We start from the raw sequence: 26,350 nt of genomic DNA, 5'->3' as shown, positions 1-26,350 counted from the left end.
GACCAGAGTACCAGATTTATCCAATTCCTGAGCTATCAATGTACAGACCTCCTTCAACCGAAGGATCTGCCATTCCCATTAATGGTCAGAACCACCAAATGGTCTTTTCGATTGAACTGTTTCCAGAATTGCTACTAGAAGGATTTCTGACTGACTGACTGATATTGACATAGAGGTTTAAACTCTGAGAGTTCATTCATCTCTAGCCCTGAACAGAGCCAATATGGACAGCTCCAAACTCCCTCTCCAAGTACCTTGACAAAGACAATTCAATGTGGTTCGACGCTCCTCACCAAACCATGTCCGCTTTCGGCACCACCGAGCGAATCTGGTGAGAAGAAATTCATGCACTCGATCTATTATTTAAACTTTCGGCAGGATCACGCGAAAGTTCAATAGCTTCGATCAGTCAATCGTATTGCGCATAAATCTCCGTCGAGTTGGGTTTATAAACCAATGAATACGCCTTTATATTTTACATTCTCAGCAAAACGTGTACTGTTCCATTCGATACTGACATCGTTGGAGCATTGTCGATCGATTCATGAAATCTTAGCCGTTACTCAAATCAGCAGCCTTTTTTCATCGAAAACGAAAAAAAAACTCGAGACAGAATCGTTTGTACCATGGTGAAATTTTGGACGTAGGACTACGTCTCCATTTCCACTTAACTTCCTCAAATCCACATGTTCGTTGGTTCCGAAATTTTTATACCACTTCAACTCTCACAACTCGTTTGTAGATTACTAATCCAAGTAACAAACGGCTCTTTTCTGAGCCGCCATTTGGAATATAATTTACGAACTTCTGAACAATAAAAAAAAATCACCCCGTGTTACCCTAGAGGAAAAGAATGCGAAATAGTAAGGGTTTTTGAAATCGTAAGAGATTTTTGAAATGCTGGAACTTCGTGAAAAATAAACGCATGGAGATGGGATGTACATAATTTTAAAGCTTAAAGCTTGTTCATTTCGAGGATACGCATAGCGTTTTATATTTCTGGTATAATTTGCGATAAAGTGCTCCTCGAATTAATACCAAACTTTGATCGATTGGGTAGAAAAAAACAGAAAAATGTATCAATGTATCAAACGTTCACAGGGGTTTAGGGGATAGACTCGGCTAAAAATTTGCCTAAAAATATCAGAACTGACAGCAATGTTTGCACAATTACAGCAGATTTTGAAAAACACTATCAAAATCCTGTTTTTGGCACGTTTTTAAATTCGATGCAAAAAATTCAAACATTTTTTTTCCTCAGAAAAACAATTTATCCCAGTATAGAATTTAGTGTAGTTTAAAAACTGCCTTTCCATTTGCGGTACGATAATTATCCGTTAAATTATTTAATATCAAACACGAAGAAAAAAATCATTCAATTTTTCATTCAGACAAAAAATTATCTCTGTATTGAAAGGTTCGAAAATAAATCATCCGTTATTTAGTTAGTATTCCAGTGAGTTTTAATTTTCCAAAGTGGTTTATTTCTTCAGTGCAAGTTGTATCCAAACGGTCTTTTTCAAGACCAGAGTACCAGATTTATCCAATTCCTGAGCTATCAATGTACAGACCTCCTTCAACCGAAGGATCTGCCATTCCCATTAATGGTCAGAACCACCAAATGGTCTTTTCGATTGAACTGTTTCCAGAATTGCTACTAGAAGGATTTCTGACTGACTGACTGATATTGACATAGAGGTTTAAACTCTGAGAGTTCATTCATCTCTAGCCCTGAACAGAGCCAATATGGACAGCTCCAAACTCCCTCTCCAAGTACCTTGACAAAGACAATTCAATGTGGTTCGACGCTCCTCACCAAACCATGTCCGCTTTCGGCACCACCGAGCGAATCTGGTGAGAAGAAATTCATGCACTCGATCTATTATTTAAACTTTCGGCAGGATCACGCGAAAGTTCAATAGCTTCGATCAGTCAATCGTATTGCGCATAAATCTCCGTCGAGTTGGGTTTATAAACCCAATGAATACGCCTTTATATTTTACATTCTCAGCAAAACGTGTACTGTTCCATTCGATACTGACATCGTTGGAGCATTGTCGATCGATTCATGAAATCTTAGCCGTTACTCAAATCAGCAGCCTTTTTTCATCGAAAACGAAAAAAAAACTCGAGACAGAATCGTTTGTACCATGGTGAAATTTTGGACGTAGGACTACGTCTCCATTTCCACTTAACTTCCTCAAATCCACATGTTCGTTGGTTCCGAAATTTTTATACCACTTCAACTCTCACAACTCGTTTGTAGATTACTAATCCAAGTAACAAACGGCTCTTTTCTGAGCCGCCATTTGGAATATAATTTACGAACTTCTGAACAATAAAAAAAACTAAATTCAAAATCGCACCTCGACTTCGCCCCACAATTTTTGTCTAAGATCTTCCCTACTTGAAAGACGCTTTAAAGTCGTGTTCCTTCGCCATTTTTCTCATTGAACTCAATGGATTCGCCCAAATCTGCCTTTTGATGACAGCGATAACCCGCGGAATCCAAGCTGACCTCGGACGACCTAGGGTCACTTTCACAGATAGTTGTTTATTTCCTTTCTCGGTCTAAAACACTTTTCACGGTCCACTGGGACACTCCCACAGCGATTAAAATGTATTGTTGCTACATTTGCATCGAATACGCTGCCACTTCGTCATGGTGCAACTGTCAAACTATGGAAATCGGCTTCTTTTACTCGCCACTTATTATGACACGAATGTAGCCTACGTGCATGCATGGATGGATGGGTTATATCTATGATATAACCGCAAGGTTGACGTGGGACTATCTTGGCTTAGTAAACATTTTTTTGTATTGATTAAATTATTGATTGGATTAAACAATTTTTGAATTAAATTGAATTGAACATATTTGCTTTGTAAGTACAAATTTCTAACAATTATTGCATTATAATAGATTATGTTAATTTGATAACCGTCCTTTTACGTTTGATAAGATGCATAGGACTACCAAAATATGTGAACGGAAGAACTGCCAAACGATCATTATATGTTACATTTCTCTCTGAAATTATTACATCGCCTATGTGTACGTAGTTCTCGGACCACGAATTTGCTTGATTTGATAAACTTCAGGTACTCAGTTTGGATTTTGACATGCACGTTCAACGCATGTTGTTAAATCAATCGACGTTATCGCAGCAAATGGTTATTAGCTTTTTGCCTAATCATCAAACGGTATGCGTAGAACTTTAGTGAGCAGAAGATTTGAAGATGAATATGAATGAACGACTTCAATTTCTGCTTTTGAAAAAAAATTCAAAAAATTATAAAATAAAATGTCCGAAATTTGAGTCGAAATTTTTCCCTACGATTCATATTTCGGACAATTAAAATTGATGATGCTACAATGTGTGTTTTCAGGTATGTTATGGATGCGAAGCGTTAATACAATAAGGACAAAGTTAAAGACGCTTTGGGTGCCATTCGAGATGGATCATCCATCGACTATTGGAAGGAGTTACACCCAAACCCAGTCGGAAAACCAACGATCGATATTCAGATATTTTGTTTATGTTCAAAATCTTGCCACCTTATATTTTACATCTCGCTCAACCGACTCCTCCTTGGTCACATATTCTTTACTCAGTTCTACTTAATTGACGAAACAGAACAACCCTTATGTTTCTGTAATGCGGCCCCCATATCCGTTAGCCATTGTTTGTTGGAATGGCAGCATCCCAAAGATGCTAGAGTCCGACACAATATAGTTCAAGCCCTACAATAAATTTTCAGCCGAGACGAATCTCATGAAACCAATTTGTTTTCGTTTCTGAAAGAAATCGACTCCTTTGAAAAAAAAATATTTTGACTGTCGAGGACGAATGGGTCGAACGATTCAAAGTCTTCGTAAACAAACAACGAAGAAGATGAAACTTCAGAGACGATTCATCAGTCATCGAGCTAGTAGCCAGACGGCAGCAGTAGCGAGGTTCGGAAATGACATCTCTCAAGATAATTAACACGTTGAGCCCAGTGTCGGTCCCTAGGGGCCGACGTTGAGTTTTTTGGTAGGAAAGTGCTGACAGACTGAGACTGACAGTTACAAAATAATAAAATAAAAATATAAACGGTTTATTTTCGGATGTTTCACAAAATGTGGCTACTCGAATTGCTGACCATTTTCTATTTATACAATAAGTATCTTTGGGAACTGGGACCGACACTGATAATGGACAAACGCTCTTGATGCGCGCTGAATGGAAAGCGCAGCAAGAAGGCATCGGGGCTTAACGTGTTTAGAGTTCAGCTTTGACGTAGGACTGCGTCTAACAGACATATATGGCGGTAAATTAAAAATCTAAACACTGAACATATAGGAAAAAAGAATCGAATGCTTGCTTGGGAATGTAAAAAAATATGATCGTTTGACATTCTTTTTTCATATATTTTGAGAGTCCACAATAAATGAATGAAATGATCAAGGCATCATATCATACGCAAAAGGATAACGCGGTCAGACTTAAGGTGGGGCGTTTTATACTAAAACATTCGCTTGACACAATCGGTTGATTTGTAATCACAATCTAACGTTCGCGTCGCCGATTTACATGTTTTTTGTTTACATGTAAAGCGGCGACACAAAAAGCAAAACGCTCAACAGATTCACTACACTTCATGGAGGTTGATGCATTCTGTCGTGTCTGACTCCTACAAAAATATTTCCTCATTACATTCTTGGTAGCACAGCGTTTCCTCTAAAGCCCAACCTCATGCAACATCTTTCGGCTGTTTATGGAAGCTTCAATTATCGGCTTTATCGTGTTAGAAGAAATATCGAAAACTTAACTTTTCTTGGTTGCACGTTAAAAAACATCGGGAAAGAAAATAAAATTACTCCCAGAAATTGCTGATAAAGATGTGAAAGTGGTAACGGTGCTCCACAACTTCATGAGTGCAGAGAGTTATGAAGGTTCTATGAATTTGAGAGAATGGCATTCTTAAGTTTAATGTCTTAAGGATTTGTCAGCTACAGAAATTCTAGTAAGACTTCGTATCAGCTACCTGATTTACTGCTCACTGGTTATGTAAAAGATAATTAAAAATACAGCAATTAAAACGTCAATTTCGTTTTCATTTTATTCACGCATTCCCATTGATAATACTTTAAAACATTTGGGAATTAATTGAGGTCGACGATCTTATTCAGATAAAAATCGGTGAGGCATCAGTTCAAGAACTCTGCTTCCAGCGGTTCAACAGTCGATATGGGCATCTTCTCCATCGATTCGCAAAGGTATTTTGCGAAGACATCATGTCTCGTAGGTTCTACTGCACACATTGTTCTCACCATGAACCGAACAGAAAGCGAAAGCTTTGTGCTTTGTGTTTGAGCGGTATATGAAAACAGTACGGAAGAAAGCGGAAGGGGAATTATTTTCTTGAAGCGTGAAAGAGACAGACTGATCACGAGCGAGCTCCGGCACAAGCGTATTGTGTTTTGTTTACAAACAAAACACAGTAGACTTCCAAGATGGCTGAAGAGTGGTTTTAGCAAGTTGGCCCACCTTAGGATATACTTCTACGCGCCTTGGTCATACTATAGCTTGTTGGAAAGGTATTTTTGCGCGCTATAATATAGTCCTTGACAGTGTTTTGTTTGGTTAAGTCGTTCGTGAGTTATAGTGTCGCAATTGTGGAGCAAAATGATATTTTACAGTACTGCTATGACAAAGGCAAAAATGCATCTCAAGCTGCCAATAAAATTTGTGCAGTCTATGGACCCGATACAGTTTCCATTTCCACCGCACAACGATGGTTTCAACGTTTTCGTTCTGGTGTAGAGGTCGTCGAAGATGCGCCACGCTCCGGAAGGCCTGTCGTCGAAAATAGCGACAAAATCGTTGAATTAGCCGAGAAAAACCGGCATAGTAGCAGCCGTAGCATCGGCCAAGAGCTGGGGATAAGTCATCAAACCGTTATTAACCATTTGGAGAAGCTTGGATTCACAAAGAAGCTCGATGTATGGGTGCCACACACGTTGATGCAAAAAAAAACATCTATGACCGTATCGACGCATGTGAATCGCTGCTGAATCGCAACAAAATCGACCCGTTTCTGAAGCGGATGGTGACTGGCGATGAAAAGTGGGTCACTTACGACAACGTGAAGCGCAAACGGTCGTGTTCGAAGGAAGGTTCTGCTGTGTGTTTGTTGGGATTGTCAAGGAATAATCTATTATGAGCTGCTTCCCTATGGCCAAACGCTCAATTCGGACCTGTACTGCAAACAACTGGACCGCTTGAAGGTAGCACTCATGAAGAAGAGGCCATCTTTGATAAACAGAGGCCGCATTGTCTTCCATCAGGACAACGCCAGGCCACACACTTCTTTGGTGACGCGCCAGAAGCTCCGGGAGCTCGGATGGGAGGTTCTTTTGCATCCGCCGTATAGTCCGGACCTTGCACGAAGTGACTACCACCTGTTTTTGTCCATGGCGAACGAGCTAAGTAGTCAGAAGTTAGCCACAAAAGAGGCCTGTGAAAATTGGCTATCCGAGTTTTTTGCCAATAAGGAAGCGAGCTTCTATAACAGGGGTATTATGAAGTTGGCATCTCGTTGGGAACAAGTCATCGAACAAAACGGCGCATATTTGACTTAAAACAGATGATTGTAACTAATTTTATGAACAAATGAAAATTCAAAAAAAATACCGCAGGACTTTTTTGACAGCCTAATATTTAGAAAAATGTTTAGCTGCAACTTACTTCCTTGGTTCAGTGCATTCAATATATCAGTCCATTTTTTTCCTTTGTGTGGCTGTTTTCATACAGTCGATGTTTCTTCGACCAGGGGTACTCGTTTGTTTCCACTAATTCGATGAAATTTGTTTCAAACTTTATTTTCAACAAATCTGAGAACGTAGAAAAATCTCGTTCTTGTTGTGTCCACGATGTCGTGGACATTTGAATGTTTTTAAAAACAACACATTGACATATTCAAGGCAAGTAGTTTAGAACAAACGTCAGCGTTAAGTACAACGATGCTAATGGCACGACGCATCATTGTGGACGATTATATGGGAACACACATATTCAAAATGACGCGACATTCTGGTCTCACCTTTATTCATTACATTTACGAAGAACGAAATTCATCACAAAGGATGAGTTAATCTAAGATGGGATTTGTCCTAACTCTTTAATTTTTGTAAGTAAATATGTTAATATGTTGAGTTCAATTGAATTCGGAAATTGTTTCATTCAATCATTAAATTGCGCAACAGCATCTGTGGTTATGTGGATAATGTAGTCGTGTAGAACATTCTTACATTGCCGCTGGCCTTAGTTCGATTCCTGCTTGGCATCGTTTGGACTGTTTTTTTTTTTGGGTACAATTCTAAACTGAGGTCCAGTCTGCTGAGGTCCTGAGAAAGAGGTCCGCTCCATACATACAAGCATTTTAAAACTCTTTTTTATTGATTGACTGATTGATGCCAAATTCGCCAAAAAATATCAGTCAACTCAACTGGCCTGCGTCATGCATAATGCACAATGTTATCGATGGTCCTTGATATTTAGTTTAGCACCTCTTTGGTCAGCGATCAGGGCTGAAAGCTCAATAAATGGGTGAACACAACGAGGTAATATGAAAACACTTCAGGTAAAACTAAGATCAATTGGATCAGTCCGCATGCTTTCGCGAACGAACCCCAAGAGAACTTTTTCGATTTCCTTTTCGAAGCTCCTTGCTTGTTCCAAAAATCGTCCGTCCCAACCATTCAATTTTCCTACCAACCTGTCATTCAGCCCATCTCTTGGTTATTTTTCCCAAACCACCCACTATATTCAAATTTAATATAGTTTTCCCATTTGTTTGGGGTCCACACATTTTGATGATGCCGAACATTGTCTTTCATCTTGAAACACCTTCCACGCATCCCAAATATTGAGCATCAAACTTTCATTTTTATCAATAACCCAGATAGAGAAAAACATCAATATCAGTTACATAGAACATGTAAAGACGTACACTAAAACACTAGTCTTGAGGAAGAGCCATGTAGTTAACAAGGTGAAACTGACGATAAATCATGAGTCTTGATCGAATAATGTTTCGAATTCATAACTGAGGCGCTTAGAATGAAAGGGGTGTAAATGATTTGATCGATTTCTCTACATCGACTCTCTCTCTTTTGGTCGTAACTTAGCTGCAAACACATTCGCCAAGGTACGTCAAAACCTCATATGTTCTCCACAAAAAAAAAACAAATAAAAAATAAAACATAACAACATATCTGTCGTTATCTGGAGTGTAAAACCATTTCTGAAGCTATGCTTCCAATAGAAAAAGAATCGAATCCATAATGATGCACATAGTAACACATCGATTGCGAATCGTCCGAAATGAGAAACATTTCCTAATGCATAGATATATCCTGTCAATTAACAATAACGAGACTGTTGGTCTAGATATTCTCGCGGCCCTAGCATCATGTGCAATATTTGAGACAGAACGATCTACTCGATTCAATGCAATATCAGCAAAGAGTTGTTTGCCTTTGAATTTCATACCACACGATCATTCACCTACATTAATCATTCAGTGCATCGAGCTGGGAGCAGAGAATATTTTCTGTACTAAGCTTTTTTTTTCTTTCTCAAAGCTTTACAGAACAACGAGTTCATCAACGATCTGCTGGAGGAACGACGGCACTACGAAGCGGCACAGAAATCGATTGCCGAGTGGAAAAGCACACTAGCTAGGAACAGGTAAAAGTTGATTACCTTTGCTGAAATTATACAACCGCTTCAGATAACGAAGGCGTTCATAAAATAATCGAAAGAAATGCTTACAAACAGACGAAAAGATTTGCACTGGTGAATTGTGAACATAATTGGTACATTTCCTCCACCCAACAGGAAAAAACGGGCAGACAAAGTGGTCTGCTATGGAGAGTTGGGATGTTTTGAGGAAACCGCATATCTGGAGATGCTTCCATCGTCGCCGGAGGAAATCAACACGAAATTCTACGTCTATTCAGCCAAGCAAAGGTAAGGTGCGCGCGCAGTGAAAATGTCGTGTTTCGAAACCTGTTCTTCAGCCCCAACCCCCAACATATTAACAACAAGCAATTTCATGCACCAATAACACCGAGTGCTAACTACGAGACGTACCTCTAGAAGTCGTTTTCCTCGATCAGTGGTGAAGGTCAGTGCCTTATGTGAGAGCACTGGTGTTTGTCTTTTGTCTAATGCATTCGATATTGCATCATGATGGTCATTCACATTTTGTTCACAATGACGACCTGGCTCGCAATTACATGTACAATTGTTGAAGCGTAGCGAATTTTCCATGTAGCATAATTTTTGTGCTTAGTGCCAAACAAAGTCAAGGTGCATTTGTATGTGAAAATATTGAACTTCAATCTTATTTGATGAATTCTAAAGAAATATTTAATTTTATCTTGCAAATATTTTTTTATCGAATTAAAAAGAATTAACACGAGAAAATTTGGACTCGAAAATTTTATGAGAATTAAATTTATTTTTTTATTTTTCAATGTTTTGGGAATATAGACCATTGCTTCAGCCTCTCTCATCATAAACTATAGCTCACACGAGAAACTTCTTAAACTTCTATTTTTCGCGTGCAGTTCCAACTACAGGGAAACTTCGTATAACGTACATTTCACTTTCAAAATTGTACGTTGCAGTGCCGAAAATATTCACGTTCACGACATTCAAATACGGCGAATTTCAGCCTACCTTGTATTGATAACCTTCCGCTCAAGCGATAGTCGATAAATATGAAACAACACTATCAATGAACACCAGTGGCCATCAATATCAACATGCCATGAAGTTCATTTTTTCATTTGTATCTTCATTTTCGTCATGATATTCCTAAACGTTGATATTGAAGATCACTGCGTGTTAGTGAGAATCAAAGTATAAAATTCAACATCAACCAATTGAGAGTGAAATCGATTAATGGTAAGGGAAGGCCATCCGTCACATAAAATTCATATTTTTGGTGACTTTGACATTGAAATGTATATTATAACTCTTTGACTATGTTTTATGAATCTACTCCCGATTGTCCGGAAATGACATACACCCTCAATCATATGGGCGATGGGTCAAAATAATCGAAATCGGAATACGAATTTCGTATTCAGATGCTATTTTGGCCACACACCGGTCAACGCTTAACGAAACCCACAATTGTGCCTTTTCCGGATCTCTGGTCCTTTCTCTTTTTCTAAATGTGAAAATAAAACACGTTCTCAATAAAAATTCACGCCAAGTGATGAAGATCAATTTGGCTCTCGTGAGAATCATCTGAAATTATTGACCGTAAGGAAAGTGCCTGAATGCAGGCTTTACGAAATTCATTCGTGCTGTTTTCGTTCAATATACTAGACAAATTTCACGCGTCTCGACTCTTGTGTTATACTCATTATGACAGATATGATGCTGAGTTTCAACAGAAGAGAATTCAACCAACACTGGAAAAAGTCAATTCCTCCATTCGTGAATAAATTTTGATAATTCGTGGCACTGGTACGTTGTATCGAACTGTACGTAATATCGAAGCATAATAAAGAACTCAGAAACGTAGCTTATATTATTTTATTGTGTTGCTGTTTAGGTAAGGTTAATGAATAAATTCAACTAGAAGACGAAGACGGCCTTTCTCATGATGTTTTCCTTCGTACTGTTGATTAAAACTTGATTCATTTAGAATCCGGTATCACAAAACCAATTGTATTTCGGGATTGATCAAAGGTACAAAACATGTTTTAGTATCAAAATACAGATAATTTATACTTCTTTCAGAAAAAAATATTCAAAAAATTATTCCTTTGCACTTTGAAAATGTGTACGTTGTATCGAGGTTCCCTGTATCTTCAGTTAACTCTTCACAATCGAGCAGTATTCCACAATTGGTATTAGTTCCTTTAGCATACCTTTTGGCAAATTTAATACACATATAAATTCATCTACAGATTGCTTGCTAAACGTGGAACTTTTTTGGAAATCTCGACCTTGTTTCGGTAAACAGTATTCGCCACTTTTCATCATCCCAAACGATTCAAACGCATTTTTTCGGCAATAAATGTCTACTATGATTCTATACATCTTTAACGTAATTCAGTGGACTTTTCCAAAATTATACTCAAAATTAATAAACGTATTTTTGTTCGTCCATAATTGTTCGTATTCAATCTTTACAGGTCGTAGCTACTTAACATGGTTGATTTTAACGTTGATTTTTTCCATTGCGGGTATGATCATGTGGAAAATTTCGTTCAATAATTATGGCTTATCTGTGTTGACTTTCAACTACACTTTACTGCCAGAACCAAAGGATCATAACCTACCGCAGATTCTGCTTGGCGTGGAGGCGATCTGGCGTAGTGGTAACATCCATGCCTCTCACGCTAAAGGTCACGAGTTCAATTCTCACTCCCGACATTCTTCCAAAAAAAAAATTGAAGTAAAAGTGACGAACCAGCCAAATGAGTTGGAAGTCACTATAATACAGATAAAAAAAAGATGCTACTTGATTGTCACATTATTTGATATTTGAAATACAGTTAAAATCAAGGATCAATGAAACAAAAAGAGTAATACAAACTGAGTATCGCAATCAGATGTCTAAACTTTCGAACCCAACACATTTTCCTCTTTTTTTGTTATTATTCATGATCGAGATAAACTCATTTGTGCTTCTAGTAATTCTTGAAACTCTGTTCATGATACAGATCTTACACAAGGAACCCAGTGACACTTATTTAAGATCGCGGAATTGTGGCACCGTCCCATTGTAATTTCTAAGTTGATCATGCCCCTGAAGAATGACACTTTTCATTAAAGATTTTACGCGTGCTATGACCGGCCGATGATGACCATTATGAAAATTACCGGAAAAAAGCATTATACTCTCTCCCAAATACACAAACAGTCGAACCATGACGAACGCAGCTCATTTGCAATTCAATCATCAGAAGAGTAAGATAAACTACTCACGCAGCCCGAAATATTACGCAGGGTCCATCACTTTCTCCGCCTAAAATCCTGCACGCCATGAATCATGTCCGCTTGTCAAGTTTATTTCATGGAAAACATAGTGCCCGAGACAAAGCCACGATAAAACTTTATGTAAATAGCTCCCGCAGCTTCACTAAGTCGTAGACGAATCACCACCGCAAGATGGATTTATTACCACTTTTTATTGGGATGAAGAAAAAAAATCGCGTGTCAGTTTCCTTATGCCTTGTTTGACTCGGTCAAAAGCTAGTTTTAGACATACGTAATAAAGCGATAAAACTGTTTTTTGTTTGGCTGTTGAATCGGAATCTCGCTCAAACGAACACGGATCGACTCGGAATCGATACAGATAGCGCACTGTATCGAGTCCTATTCTGATACAAACTATTAGTACAATGTTTCTTATCAATATAAATTTTATCCAATCAAAATGCGTGTTGTGATTGATACAATTCCGAGAATAACAGAATGTTCCAAAATAAGGTGAAGGCAGAGCCTGATGCCTGATGTGCAGATATGTCTTCAATACATTTGAGTAACCATAAGTAACATTTGATTATTTGATTTGATTTGATTATATATGTCTTCAATACATTTGAGTAACCATAAGTAACATTTGATTAAGTGAACAAGTAATATTGTAAAGACACTGAGAATATATTTAAAAAAAAGTTATTACATTGACATACTTTTGAAAACTGTGTAAAAACCTAACAAAATTACCATTGATTCGTGGAATTTTGTCAGTGACCGGTTGAGTGGAGCACACTGGCGCTCTTTTTTAACACTTCTGTACTCGCGTGAAAAATCGTAACATGTGTACTAGGGTGCCAATGAAAATGGTCACCTCTAATTTCAAAAAAGTTACCTCATAAAAAATGTTCACCACCGACGTTTTTTTATTTCTGAATACGAAACGAAACGTATGGTTTTGGGTACCAATAAAAATAGTTATCTCGATTTTTGTTGATTGTGTTAATTTACACTCTAATAATGTTGATTTGCACAATAATATACCCTAAGGGTAATAATATACCCTTTGCAAAATATTAGCTCATTCGAAATTCATTTATTAGTGTCACAGACGTAAAAATTTGAGTTTTTTTGAAAAACGAAAGATCACCGGAAATCTGGGTTTTTAAAAAAAAAATTTGGTGCCAAATGTCTTAAAATTGCATTACTCGTCGAGACTTACTGTTATCTTGAAAAAAAATTGTCAAAAAAATGCAGTTTCATGCAATTTTAAGACATTTGGCATCAACTTTTTTTTTTCGAAAACCCCGATTTCCTTTACTCTCCCCTTGGGTGATTTTACGATTTTCAATAAACTCAAACTTTGCGCCACTCTCCCTTACGTGCGATTGAGCTGATATTTGGCAAAGGGTGTTTTTTCGAATTGGTAAACATTTTGTATAGGGTAACTTTTTGAAATTTTAGGGTCGTTTTTTTCCCATACATTCATTGGCACCCATTTGGCATTTCTCTTCGAGTTGATCGTGGGAAAACTTTTTGAAAATTTGTATTTCACTATATCAAACTAACCAAAAATTAACTGACAAGTTTCATAAACATAATGTCAACATTTGGATCGCTTTCAAACAGCAGTTGTGTAAGTTTGGTCATTACAAAACAAGTAGTCACAAACTATACTTACACCATACATTCACTAGGTCGATAGTGAAATTGAACAGTTTCAGCCTAAACGTTGTTTTCTAGAACTGGCGCTACAACCAAGAATCGGTTTTGACTAAACGTCAGGCGCGGTTGGATTTTACGTAATTGTTGCCAGCTGAGTTCTGGACAAATACCAGTAATAATTAATAATTTCAAATTAATTAATTTAATTTAATTATATCATGACGGTACAAGATGAATGCCTTGGAAAATGCATTCTGCGCTTTAGGGTCTTCATGATAGGAAACAAAATAAAATCTCTTTGATGTTTGAACAGACTTACGAAATTTTTATTCCCTGTATAAAGGAAACACGACATTTATATAGAAAAGGTAAATTAGAAAAAGAGACATTTAATTTTCCGATCTCTGTGCCGTTTAGAAAATGTATTTGACAGCTAAAATGACCACATTGAAATTGGTGTGAAGTCCCAGTGCACAATGGTCCAGGAGATGCATTTGAGTGGAAATTAGCATTCAGAGCTAGACAGTTATTCTCTAGACAAAAACTGTCTTCGACAAAGTGGTTACATATAATAGAGCGCTCCTTTTTATGTTATCAAAAATAGGGTGACTAAAATTGTCGATGAAATAAAAAATCTAACTTTCTTATCTTTATAGATAGAGGTGAACATAGTTCAACAATGTTGTAGCCCCAGTTATTTGAGACATCTTTGAAGAACAAAGTTTTTTTCGATCTCTTGAAATAATCGATATAGCACCTTTTTTCTAAGTTTCATTACGGTCACCATGAAAAAAACTTTTTTTTGGTCTAACTTTTATATTTAAAATTCTACATACAATCTTCCTTCAAAACATTTTTAGAACATACTAACACAAACATTTTTCGATGCAGAACTTGTCAATATCTCAACTTTGCTCAAAGTTATTGATATTTTTTTCCAAAAAATACGCTCTCTTCAATTACTTGCCTTTCTGTTTGGGGCAAATTTGGGTTTGGCATTCTTCAAAGATGTCTCAAATAACTGAGACTACAACATTGTTGAACTATGTTTACCTCTATCTATAAAGATAAGAAAGTTTTTTATTTCATCGACAATTTTGGACCCCCTGTCCATTCCAGAAGAGGGAGGGGTGTTAACCATTATAGAAACCTTTCTCATACCCAAGAACGCTCCCATCCCAAATTGTGCTTGATTAGTTTTCGAGTTATGCAGAAATTCGTGTTTCAATTGAATGACAGCCCACCCTTGGAGAGCGGAAGGAGTATCTACCCACCATAGAAATATCTATTGCATCCTAAAACCTCCACATGCTAAATTTGGTTTCGTTTGTTTGATTAGTTATCGAGTAATTCAGAAATTTGTGTTTCTTTTGTATTGCAGCCCCCCCCCCCCCTTAAAGAGCGGGGATGGAGAGTCTAACCACCATAGAAACATTCATTGCACCCTAAAACCTCAATATGCCCAATTTGGTTTCATTTGTTTGAATAATTCTCGAGTAATGCAGAAATTTGTGTTTCATTTGTATGGCAGCCCTCCCTTAAAGAGGGGGTGGAGAGCCTAATCACCATAGAAACATTTGTTACACCTCAAAAATCTCAATATGCCTAATTTGGTTTCATTTGCTTGATTAATTTCCGAGTAATGTAGAAATTCGTGTTTAAGCAACGTGGGGGAAGTCGTAAGATTTAAAGTCTCCGTGAACAAAGGAAAAGAAAAAGAACGAATGGGGAATATTTGCCTAGAGTATAAACAGTGGATCGCGCTGAGGCAAACTTTAGTTCGTTTCAACATCGTTGCTTAGTAAGCGATCGATCGTGAGTTCAAAACTCAGAACCCTCATTGACCATCTTTGTGTTGTTACAGAATAGCTACGTCCACGCAACAATCATCAGCGATAGAGATCCACGATCCACGGTCGGAATAAGATCGATTTATCCATACAACTGCTCTGCTCTGCAAGACACATCGGGCTGCTGTTTTATAAATAACTCAACAATGATCAATCAACTTGTGTCTGATGGTCCCACTGGAACAGAAAAAGAATACTCTTACGCCTAATTGGCTACTGTGTGAATGTACCATATGTAATGGTATAGAAGGAATACTGGCGAATGGCAACTGTGTAATGTGCTAATTATAGATATATGATAACCATGTGACATGTACACGATTAAAATTCGGCTCTGTTACAGCTAAAATGCTAATGAGCCTTAAATAAATAAATGGGATTAAAAAAACATCGTTGCTGGGCGAGCTGGACGGTGAGGGGTCGAATGCCTTTCTCAAGGAAATGGGGTGGAGGAGTTATACGAGGAAAATGTAAAGTTTTCCAAGGGCCTTTTTGAAGGTTAGAGACGAATGAAGTTTGAAATCTCACATGTCTTAGTTTCGGGTTGAGCTGTGGACGCGACCAAATTAGTGACTCGCTGATGTCTCTAGCATTGCCAACATTGCATCAAGCTGACGCCATTGCATTAAGGTTCTGAGCTACAAAATTGTGAGGGGAATCATCAATCTAGGCTAGCGTCAGCTCAGCAAGAAAATAAATGTTCTGGAATTTTGTCTGTGACTTGGTTTCGCATGACGCTAGAATGACAGCTAAGCTGATCTAGAATGGCAGTATTAACAAAAAGGCCTTCTGTTGAGAAGAACGTAAAACGGAGATATGTGTGTGTATATTTAATTGCTTGAAGCCATCGATATATGGATATTTGTGTGCGTACTTGCGTGCGTTTTAACGTATTGCGCTGTTGTTGGTGAACATGTTGATCTGAACGTGACAACAAGGAGGGGAGATAGCGGGAGGGAAATATTTGCGCTAGGGTATTAGTGATGAATCTCTGCTGAGGCAAATATTCAACCTTTTTCCTAGCAGTTGACATTGTTCGTTTTCCGTCATCATAAAGGCTTCGTTGGTGCCTTTGACATTGCATCAATGCATTGAACTGACGCTGTTGTGGAGCAGGTGTTAAGGTTGTGCACCAAAAATTATTTGGGGAATACTAAGTTATTCAATAAGTTATAATAAATTATTAATTTATTTGGGTTCGCGCGCCAGTTGCGAAACTCCCTTGAATTCGGATTGCATTTGCGCTAATCTTGATCATAATGGCGCAGTGCTACTCTTTTCGAGGTTGTTGAGATTAACAGAAAGAGTTTATTTCATTTATTTAGTCACCAAGAAAGAAAATGTCGTTCTGGAATTTTGTATGTGATTTGGATTCGCTTGACAGTAGCAAAACTTTGTCCACTAAGGATGATAACTGAGCATGTATTGTTCTGCGAAGACAAGAATGAATCATCAAATGATTCTGCAATAAAAAAAATATTTCAGGGCGATCAAACTGGTAGAATGGTTATTTCTAAAATTTCGTAGCATTATAAAATAATATTCGCAGTTATAAACAATAGACCTGAATCAAACTACATCGTAGTTCTACGTCAACAATGCGGTCGTATCTTGGACACAACCTCCTATAATTTTTTAATTTTCTCAAATTGTTGCATTTTTTATGAAAATTCACGAAACATTCAACGAAAAATATCGCAGTTGTCAAGGAAAGTAATTGAAATGTCTCAATTCGTCACCTTTCTCAAGCAGTCGTCTTTTCTACAAGTTACAAAGAATTGTGTCTACAAGTTACAGAGAATTGACTCAAGCGTTGAATACATAATATCACATTAAATTAAAAATTTAACATCAAGTTTATTCCACTTAATTGAACCATTTGCTTTCAGGGTGAAATTTTACAAGGCATCCCTGCGGGTTACTATCCGGCAATATATTGTATGTTGGGTTGCTAGGGAGCTATCTAGTACTAGTACCAAATGTTCAGAAACGATGCTCGATTTAAATGTATTGCATGCATAACACATGCATATATTTATCTCCGGCCGAACCACACAACTGATTTCTGTCATTTCACTTTCAACTATTCTATTTGTTATTGCTAACGATGCATATAACTGCGAAATCATTCACACCTCAGGTGCTAAACGGAAACTTTACTTTCTATTGCGTCATATAGGGGAAATGCGATTAAAATGAACACCCTAATGAATATGCCCATTTACCACTACAATCTCCGTTCTTCGAAGAATATTATAGTTTAACTAATTGTTGTTTAAGATATCAAACAGTTTTTATTATAAAAAATAAAAATAGTACATATTTCTTTAAAAGAAAAAAAAAGTTTAAAATAAAATATTTTTTTAGTGTGCGGTCAAAATGATCACCTGGAGGTGATAAAATGAACACCTGTACATATCATATTACATGGGTTAGATTTATACGTTGTTTCATGTCCAAATTTGCTTGACCCATTATTGAGAAAGTAGGTATACCCATGAAAAAATCTGGACCTATTCACTAAGAGTAGTATTTAGAATTTTCTCAAACACAGTCATTCAAACTGATAATTTGTCGAAGATATCAGGTCGAATAACTCAAATTTCACGGGAAAATTCTTAAATGCGATGCGCGCAAAATTACATCCGAATGGCTACCGTGAGAGAAATTATTACTTCATTTATTTTTTTCTACATTTGACTGTTTCATGCATAACAGGGTGTCTTAAATATCTTCATATGTTCTAAGAATGAGTTAATCAAGAAGTATCAATTGGTTTTTAGTTGAATTATCTGAATTTGAGCACCGGTTCATTTTACCAACCCTGTTCATTTTACCCGTATTTTCCCATAGGGAAAATAACATATTAACGTATGTGTTAATTTCGTCTGTAATCATTTGGAATACATGTTTATTTTCATTAGGATTGTGATTTAGAGCTTTATATAATGTTCATGTTATCACTACAGGGTAACTGATTCGGAGTGTTACTAATTTTGATGTAATGTAAGGTAAAAAAATATATATCTTATATTCCAACCGATTTTCTGTACATTTGCGAGTAAATACTCATGTTCTGTCACACAGTGTACGAACTTCGTTTCGGTACAATTACTGAACCCACTTTAGCTATAATTATTGTTTAATGTTCGCTATAATCGTTGTTGTAGTTGATATTGTTGAGTGTCTGAGAAATAAATGTTCAGTTCGAGTTGAGTATCCAAGGTGTTAAGACATCATTTTCCCAAATCCATCACTCCGCCCAAGTCACAAGTTTCTGGTCGAAGATCATTCCGACAAGTGGTCTAGAATTGCTGTTCCTGCTACTGGTTGATTGCTGTTGCTGTTCCTACTGCTGATTGATTCCCGTTACTGTCCTGCTGTCGGTGGATTGCTGCTGCTATTCCTGCGGTTGTTATCGCTTTCTCTGGTGCTGGGTTTAGAACGGTCACAACAGCCCACTTTATTGACATCTGTCAAGTTCACGAGTTTGTTCATTTGATCAGTATAGTAGAATCCTGATTTTCCGCGGAATAGTCTGCGGGGTCACTGCGCGGATAGCGCAATAAAAGACATAAAATTAGGCTCAAACAAAAAAAAACAAGATATTTCATCGTGGAAACTATGCTTTATCAATATATAAATCATTAAACTATCCATCTGTAAGTTCGTGTTCACCATTGGTTAGATAATGTGAAATCCATGACCATAACAAAAGAGCCAGAGCCGATCCGTCACTGACAAATTTCGGGATGGTCCATAGAATTAGTATGAAACTCGCCTTCGTGGATAATTCGCACCGCGGCTAATAGGGATTCTACTATATCTCCATAGAAAGTTCGTGAACAAAAATGAACTCAAAATCTAACTCATAGTGGGTTATTCATTATTTTAAAACTTAAATATACGAATTAAGGGAGGACCCCGGTCCGGAAAGTCGAATACATCGGATTTTTTACGTAGAACTACGTCTTTCGGGAAGGGTGCCAAATCAGAAAACAGGTCACGTTTTTATGAAATATGATTAACGTTAATAACTATTCTCACAGCGAACACATTCTGATGATCTGCTTACCAATGGAATCGGAAATTCTCTAAGATTTGTTTGATATGCTATACATTATAATTCACTTATCCCTAAACAGTTTAAATTAATGAAAACTGGAAGCATTATGTGTACTAACCCGTACCATCAATAACGAGCAACTGATACATTCGTTTCTGCCCATGTTATAAATAATTCATCCGCTATTTGAAGCTATACCCATTCTTCGTGAGGATACCGACTGGACACCATCGTTGCTGGACGAGCTGGACGGCGAGGGATCGAGTCCCTTTCTCAAGGCTATGGAGGTGGAGGTGTAATATGAAGAAATAGTAAAGTTTCCAAGGGCCTTTCTCAAAACTAGAACTGAACTGTTTAAAGTTTAGTCTCTATAATTCATTATCTTCCTTCCTGAAGCCACACCACTTCCCGTTTGGTGGTCATCGAGGCAACATCGTTGCCAAAGAGCGTCGAGCAGGAGTGGATTGTCACTCTCAAGATGAAGAAGAAGTTTGGAGTAGAGGTTTTTTTCCAGAAAGGGCCTTCTCAGTACTCGAAGTGAAACATAAAAATGGGATGGTATGAAACCACAGTTGCAAGCGAACTAACAAGCTCAGCACAACGAGCCGATATCATTCATGCCTAATGCAAATTTCACACACACACAGCTCAATACAAAAAGAGGAAGCCCTCTGTAGCAAAGTGTGCTATGACAAAGAAGGTGCACATGAGTAATTTTTGTGCTAGTGAAGATATGGGAGAATATCCAAAATTTTTAAAAATAGATATACAGTGCATTTATTTAGATGCAACGTATCTTTCATGGAAGTATGCTTTCAAATTTCAGCAGGGAAACCATACTTTGCCAGTTGACAAACAAGTGGATTGAATAATATAATTCCGCAGTTCTACGTCGAAAACTGCGGTCGCGTCCTCGATTCAACCCATTACTATTTTTCTACATTTTTGGGAAGCTTCTGCCCCACACTGATAACACCGTTTTTAGTATATAATCTATTTATCGTGCCATCAAACAAGCATTGAAAAACATATCACCAATTGAACAAATTATTTTACCTCAAAGATCAGCGCGTGCAAAAAGAAAAAATCGCGCGTGCCGAAGAAATCAACGCTATCTGCTCTGCTTTTTTGATTGTCTAGGCTAATTTGAAAAAGCTAAAAGAAAAAAAATGATTGAAATGGATCAACGAAAAAAGAAGAATAAAATATATGTAGGTTATTATTTAATACGGAACTCAATTCTTCATCACTATTCACAAGAACTGTCTGAAATGAAACGCTGATGGAACCATATACGTAATGACAAATGAACGGCTTCGCATCTGTTGGTGACAGGCGAGTTTCGAAACCAAATTATTTTCTATCTGATTAGAAAGCTCGAAATCAGTTCAAAAGTGTTAAAATTTGAATTCAATTTTTTGCATCGTGTTATTTGATTACTGGAAACGCATAGTCCCGACTAAGGCCTTACAATTTCACTACAATCGACATATCGTCACTCAATAATGAATCTATCGCCTTTCAGTATCATCCAAACTCATGCAGGCTGAAAATAGTGCTACTCTCTCTTCATGCTCAATAAAGAGAATATCACTTCACCTTCGTACAGTCCCGTTTCATCTCACGTTCATTTCTTTCATTCTTTATACTGAAGCGATATTATCAAATTGTAGAATTGTCAAATGAAAATGAAAAGCTCTTATATTGAATGAAAGTGTATTACTTCGAATGAAAATTTCGTTGGAACTCGAACCTATTCACTGAAACTAAAAATGACGATGTGAACGAATGTACAGTATGTCAGCAGGCGTAATCAGTCATCGGCGCTGGTTGTAAGACTAATATTCCCTCATACCCCTCTTTTAATTCCATTTTTTTGATAGACAATCCGGGAAAATCCAGTATAGAGAAATGAAATCGAATGAAACTTTCAATTGAAAGCAGTGATCGTCCTTTCACATGTGAAACTGAAAGTGACATACATCCCATTCAAATGAAAATGAATAAGGCAGTTTCAATTGTCGAGTGAAAGCGTCTGCTTTCAAATTCAAAGGAAACGACAGTAGGACGAAAACGATGCGTAGTGAATACACACGATCGAAATTGAAATTGGCTTTCCCACCCTAAAAATCCATCGCTTCCCAAAAAGCACAACACAAAATCAGAGTCATCAACGCGGAAAAACGCGAAAAAATAAAATTTCACCTATAAAAGGCATGTAGACCAAGGTATTTGTGAGTTGGAATAAGATATTGCATGATGAATTCAATACAATCAAAACACCTCCAAAAAATTAAAACTGCAGTGGCCGTACCGACTTTTTTTCTCTTAATATGGATCGGTTCATCGACGTAAATTATTCGTTCGCTTCAATTATTGGTCGCACAGTAATCCTTCAATTCTTCCTTTAACAATCGATTTTTGTAGACAGTATTCGATTAATCGATTAAACGAACGATTACCAGACATCGCTACTCACGAGCATAGGAAAATCGGATTTATTTATATTCCTAAACGATTAATGAGCAAATGAATTTAATCTAGGTAACCATGTATTCAGTACTATTTAAATACCAGCCAATGTTTTTATAAAGTTATAATGCATTCCATCGCAAAAAGCAGGATCGCGAGTAAAGGTTTGCTACATTCTTCCGTACTCATGAATCAATACCAATCAGTAAATCTGGGGCTGTGTTACATGTGATTATGTGAAATGTGTAAATCGAATTGAGTATCAGATAAAATGCTAATGAATTCCCTACAGCTCAGAAAGAAAATAACCTACACTAGAGAAGTTTAGCGGAAAGCTCTCAAGGAAGCCTGAAGCAGTGCTGCGAAAGATGCATCCGAAAAAGAATGTCAACCGAATTTTGCAGATGGCGAAGAAAAGAGGAACGCTCTCGCCAAATTTGAAACTTGAAATTCAAAGAACTGAAATTTTAAAAGTTCTGCAACATGTCAAAACCTGTCTATCGGTCAAGGTATCAAAAAAGTATCGCAAAAAGTATCGGAGCTGGTAAAGTTGACTTTTTTTTCTCTGTGGGCGTGAAATATGGACATCACTTGTCCATCGCAGGTCCCACGTGATCTGGATAATTTCGAATAAAATGTTAATCTAAGCATTACTCGAGAGTTGATCAAGCAAACGAAACCATATTTGGTATGTGGAGGTTTTAAGATGCAATAAATGTTTCTATGGTGGTTAGATACTCCTCCCTCCTCTCTAAGGGGTCTGCCATACAAATGAAACACAAATTTCTGCATAACTCAAAAACTAATCAGGCAAATTTAACCAAATTTGGCATATGGAGGTTTTAGGGAGCAATAAATGTTTCTATGGTGGCTCGGCCCAACTACCTCCTCTCTAAGGGGAAGAGGGCTGCCATAAAAATGAAACACAAACTTCTGCATAACTCGAGAACTAATCAAGCAAATGGAGCCAAATTTGGGATGTGAGAGTTTTTGAGTACGAGAAATGTTTCTATGATGGTATAACACCCCTCCTCTAGAATAGGGTCCCATAAAAATATTACACATATTTCAACCAAATATGAGAATTGAAAATTTTCGGAAAAATGTTAAGCAAAATGGGAAAATAGGAAAACTTTAATCCTCATATGTTCTACAATTACATATTGACAAGCTATGTTAGTCTATTTGATGTTTGCGCCAACGAAATTGATCTTTGTTCGAAGCTGGAAATATTAGGCTGTCAAAAAAGTCCTGCGGTATTTTTTTTGAATTTTCATTTGTTCATAAAATTAGTTACAATCATCTGTTTTAAGTCAAATATGCGCCGTTTTGTTCGATGACTTGTTCCCAACGAGATGCCAACTTCATAATACCCCTGTTATAGAAGCTCGCTTCCTTATTAGCAAAAAACTCGGATAGCCAATTTTCACAGGCCTCTTTTGTGGCTAACTTCTGACTACCTAGCTCGTTCGCCATGAACAAAAATAGGTGGTAATCACTTGGTGCAAGGTCCGGACTATACGGCGGATGCAAAAGAACCTCCCATCCGAACTCCCGGAGCTTCTGGCCCGTCTCCAAAGAAGTGTGTGGCCTGGCGTTGTCTTGATGGAAGACAATGCGGCCGCTGTTTATCAAAGATGGCCTTCTTCATGAGTGCTACCTTCAAGCGGTCCAGTTGTTGGTAGTACAGGTCCGAATTGAGCGTTTGGCCATAGGGAAGCAGCTCATAATAGATTATTCCTTGACAATCCCACCAAACACACAGCAGAACCTTCCTGGCCGTTAATGAGGGCTTGGCCACCGTCTGAGCCGCTTCAGCGGGCTTCGACCACGACCGTTTGCGCTTCACGTTGTCGTAAGTGACCCACTTTTCATCGCCAGTCACCATCCGCTTCAGAAACGGGTCGATTTTGTTGCGATTCAGCAGCGATTCACATGCGTCGATACGGTCAAAGATGTTTTTTTTTGCTTCCGGAGCGTGGCGCATCTTCGACGACCTCTACACCAGAACGAAAACGTTCCATAAACCATAACACACATAAACTGCACAAATTTTATTGGCAGCTTGAAATGCATTTTTGCCTTTGTCATAGTGGTACTGTAAAATATGTCGGATTTTCTCTTTATTTTGCTCCATATTTGCGACACTATAATTCACGAACAACTTAACCAAACAAAACACTGTCAAGGACTATATTATTTTGCTCCATATTTGCGACACTATAATTCACGAACGACTTAACCAAACAAAACACTGTCAAGGACTATATTATAGCGCGCAAAAATACCTTTCCAACAAGCTATAGTATGACTCGATACAATGAATACAACTAGAACTACGCGCTTACAACGACACCTCGCGGAAATACCGCAGGACTTTTTTGACAGCCTAATATATATTCAGGTGATGAAATACACTCCTATAACTTCTTCTGTCTATATTAAAAAAATGGATCGCCAAATGTATTGATAAACTTGAGCAAAACTTGAGAAAGGAATTGTCCGATTAAGGGCTGTCTTGCGATTGGACCCATGAACGTTCGCTAAGCCAGAAAACGTGAATGTTTGAAAGTATTGATAACCAAAAAAATTTTTGGGCGGGACGAAGTTTGCCGGGTCAGCTAGTAAGTCATAAAAAATCAAACGTCTGTGCAGCTCTTCTCCGTTAACGTATGTTATTACAAACAGAATTTTTTTTTTGTACATAGAATTAACGCATACGGCCTCTCAAGTTTTGAAATAGTTTACGAGCAATTTTATTTATTGGTGTGTATAGATGTAGAGGACAAAAATATCGGGAAGAAATAAAAAAACGATTTATTTCTTTTTTTTCAAAAAATGATAGGATTAACACAATTTTTTGCTATTCAACTTAGTGACAAATCTAATTAACCCTATCAATCAGCTTTCATCTGATCTCTATAACGTTTCTGCAGGATCTCTCAACACAGGGATATTTTTATTTAAATAAAAAAAATCCCTTCGTGTTTGATGATGAATAATTTAATAGATAATGAGTTTATGGGTAAGAAGTGCATGTAAATGTGGGAATGATTATGTATACGTGTGAGTATCGTCACTCGTTGCAATCCTCGTACCTACACCCAAAATGAATTTTAGCTCATGTTCTGTCATCCCGATTAATGACATTAAATGAGACATAACATAACAGAAAATGTCATGACTCGCAAATACTGGTAAGCATTTGTATAATATACATGGTACATCAATATAAGATTTTTTTTATCTGTATTTTAGTGACTTTCAACACATTTGGCTAGTTCGTCACTTTGCTTCCATTTTTGGAAGAATGTCGGGAGTGAGAATTGAACTCGTGACCTTTAGCGTGAGAGGTATGGATGTTACCACTACGCCAGATCGCCTCCTACAGCGATATAAGATTAATACGAGCGAGCGAAACAAAAGACAAATAAGCTTTCCGCATACCTTGCCACATACACGGCCCAGACCGAGATAGATATTGTTCTCCTTCATGCGCTCCTTTTTTACTCTTAGAAAACACTTCCCAACTTCTTTATAAATATAATCAGGTTTAATATTAAGAACATTTGCATAGTTCTACTCACAAGGGCTTTTCCCTATTCACAAACACAGCTCATTGATGCTTAACGTTGCTGAGCCAATTGAAAATAAATGATTTAAAAAAAAAAGGTGCAATATTATCACGTATTTGCTTAACAACTGCTGAAGCATCTTTAGCCATGTGGATAGCGTGGTTGTGTGAAATAGCTTTGCATTCCAGCCGGTCTTGGTTCGATCTACATTGACGTCGTATGGACTTTTTTTGCACAATCCCAAATGAAATGCGAAAAGAAAATAGAAAGAGATGTCTGCTCGCATACATACAAACCATTTTTAACCTTTCAAACAGCTCATTATTTGCGCATTTGACTCTCTAGCACACGGAATGGCATCATTTCTACCAAAGATTAAATGTTTTCTGCCAACGCTAGTTTGGGTGTACAAATGCATGAAAACGAAAGTTACGAATCGTTCATTCTGAAAGTATGCATAGCCTTATGAACTTCTGATGCAATATGCGTTTAATTGCGTTGAATATTTGCAAAATTACGCATTATTTTTTAAACACTACAAAACCCTGTTTTTTGGCACTTTTTTTGAAATTGATACAGAAAAAAAGACGGGTGGGTAAAGTCGGGGACATAACCGGAGTGACGTAGGACTATACAAAGGGGACAGCTTTTGCTAAATATATATTTTAAATTTATTGTTTTATTTTCTTCTCCTACGTGAATACCTACCTATCTACCTGACAAATG

At 37.4% G+C, this 26,350-nt stretch overlaps 1 protein-coding gene across 1 annotated transcript in view; it reads left to right on the top strand.

The window, feature by feature from the left end:
* LOC129761246 (uncharacterized) overlaps positions 1 to 26,350 on the top strand; it is a 97,516-nt gene that overhangs the window by 52,439 nt on the left and 18,727 nt on the right. The window contains exons 3-4 of the mRNA XM_055758963.1: positions 8,633 to 8,738; positions 8,889 to 9,020. Of these exons, the coding sequence (XP_055614938.1) occupies positions 8,633 to 8,738; positions 8,889 to 9,020 (238 nt within the window). The remainder of the gene's footprint in view (positions 1 to 8,632; positions 8,739 to 8,888; positions 9,021 to 26,350) is intronic.

Source organism: Toxorhynchites rutilus, chromosome 1 (genome assembly GCF_029784135.1).
Source record: "Toxorhynchites rutilus septentrionalis strain SRP chromosome 1, ASM2978413v1, whole genome shotgun sequence".
Classification (NCBI taxonomy): Eukaryota; Metazoa; Arthropoda; class Insecta; order Diptera; family Culicidae; genus Toxorhynchites; species Toxorhynchites rutilus.
The sequence above is the reverse complement of the archived record's forward strand: the minus strand, read 5'-3'. Positions and strand labels throughout refer to the sequence as shown.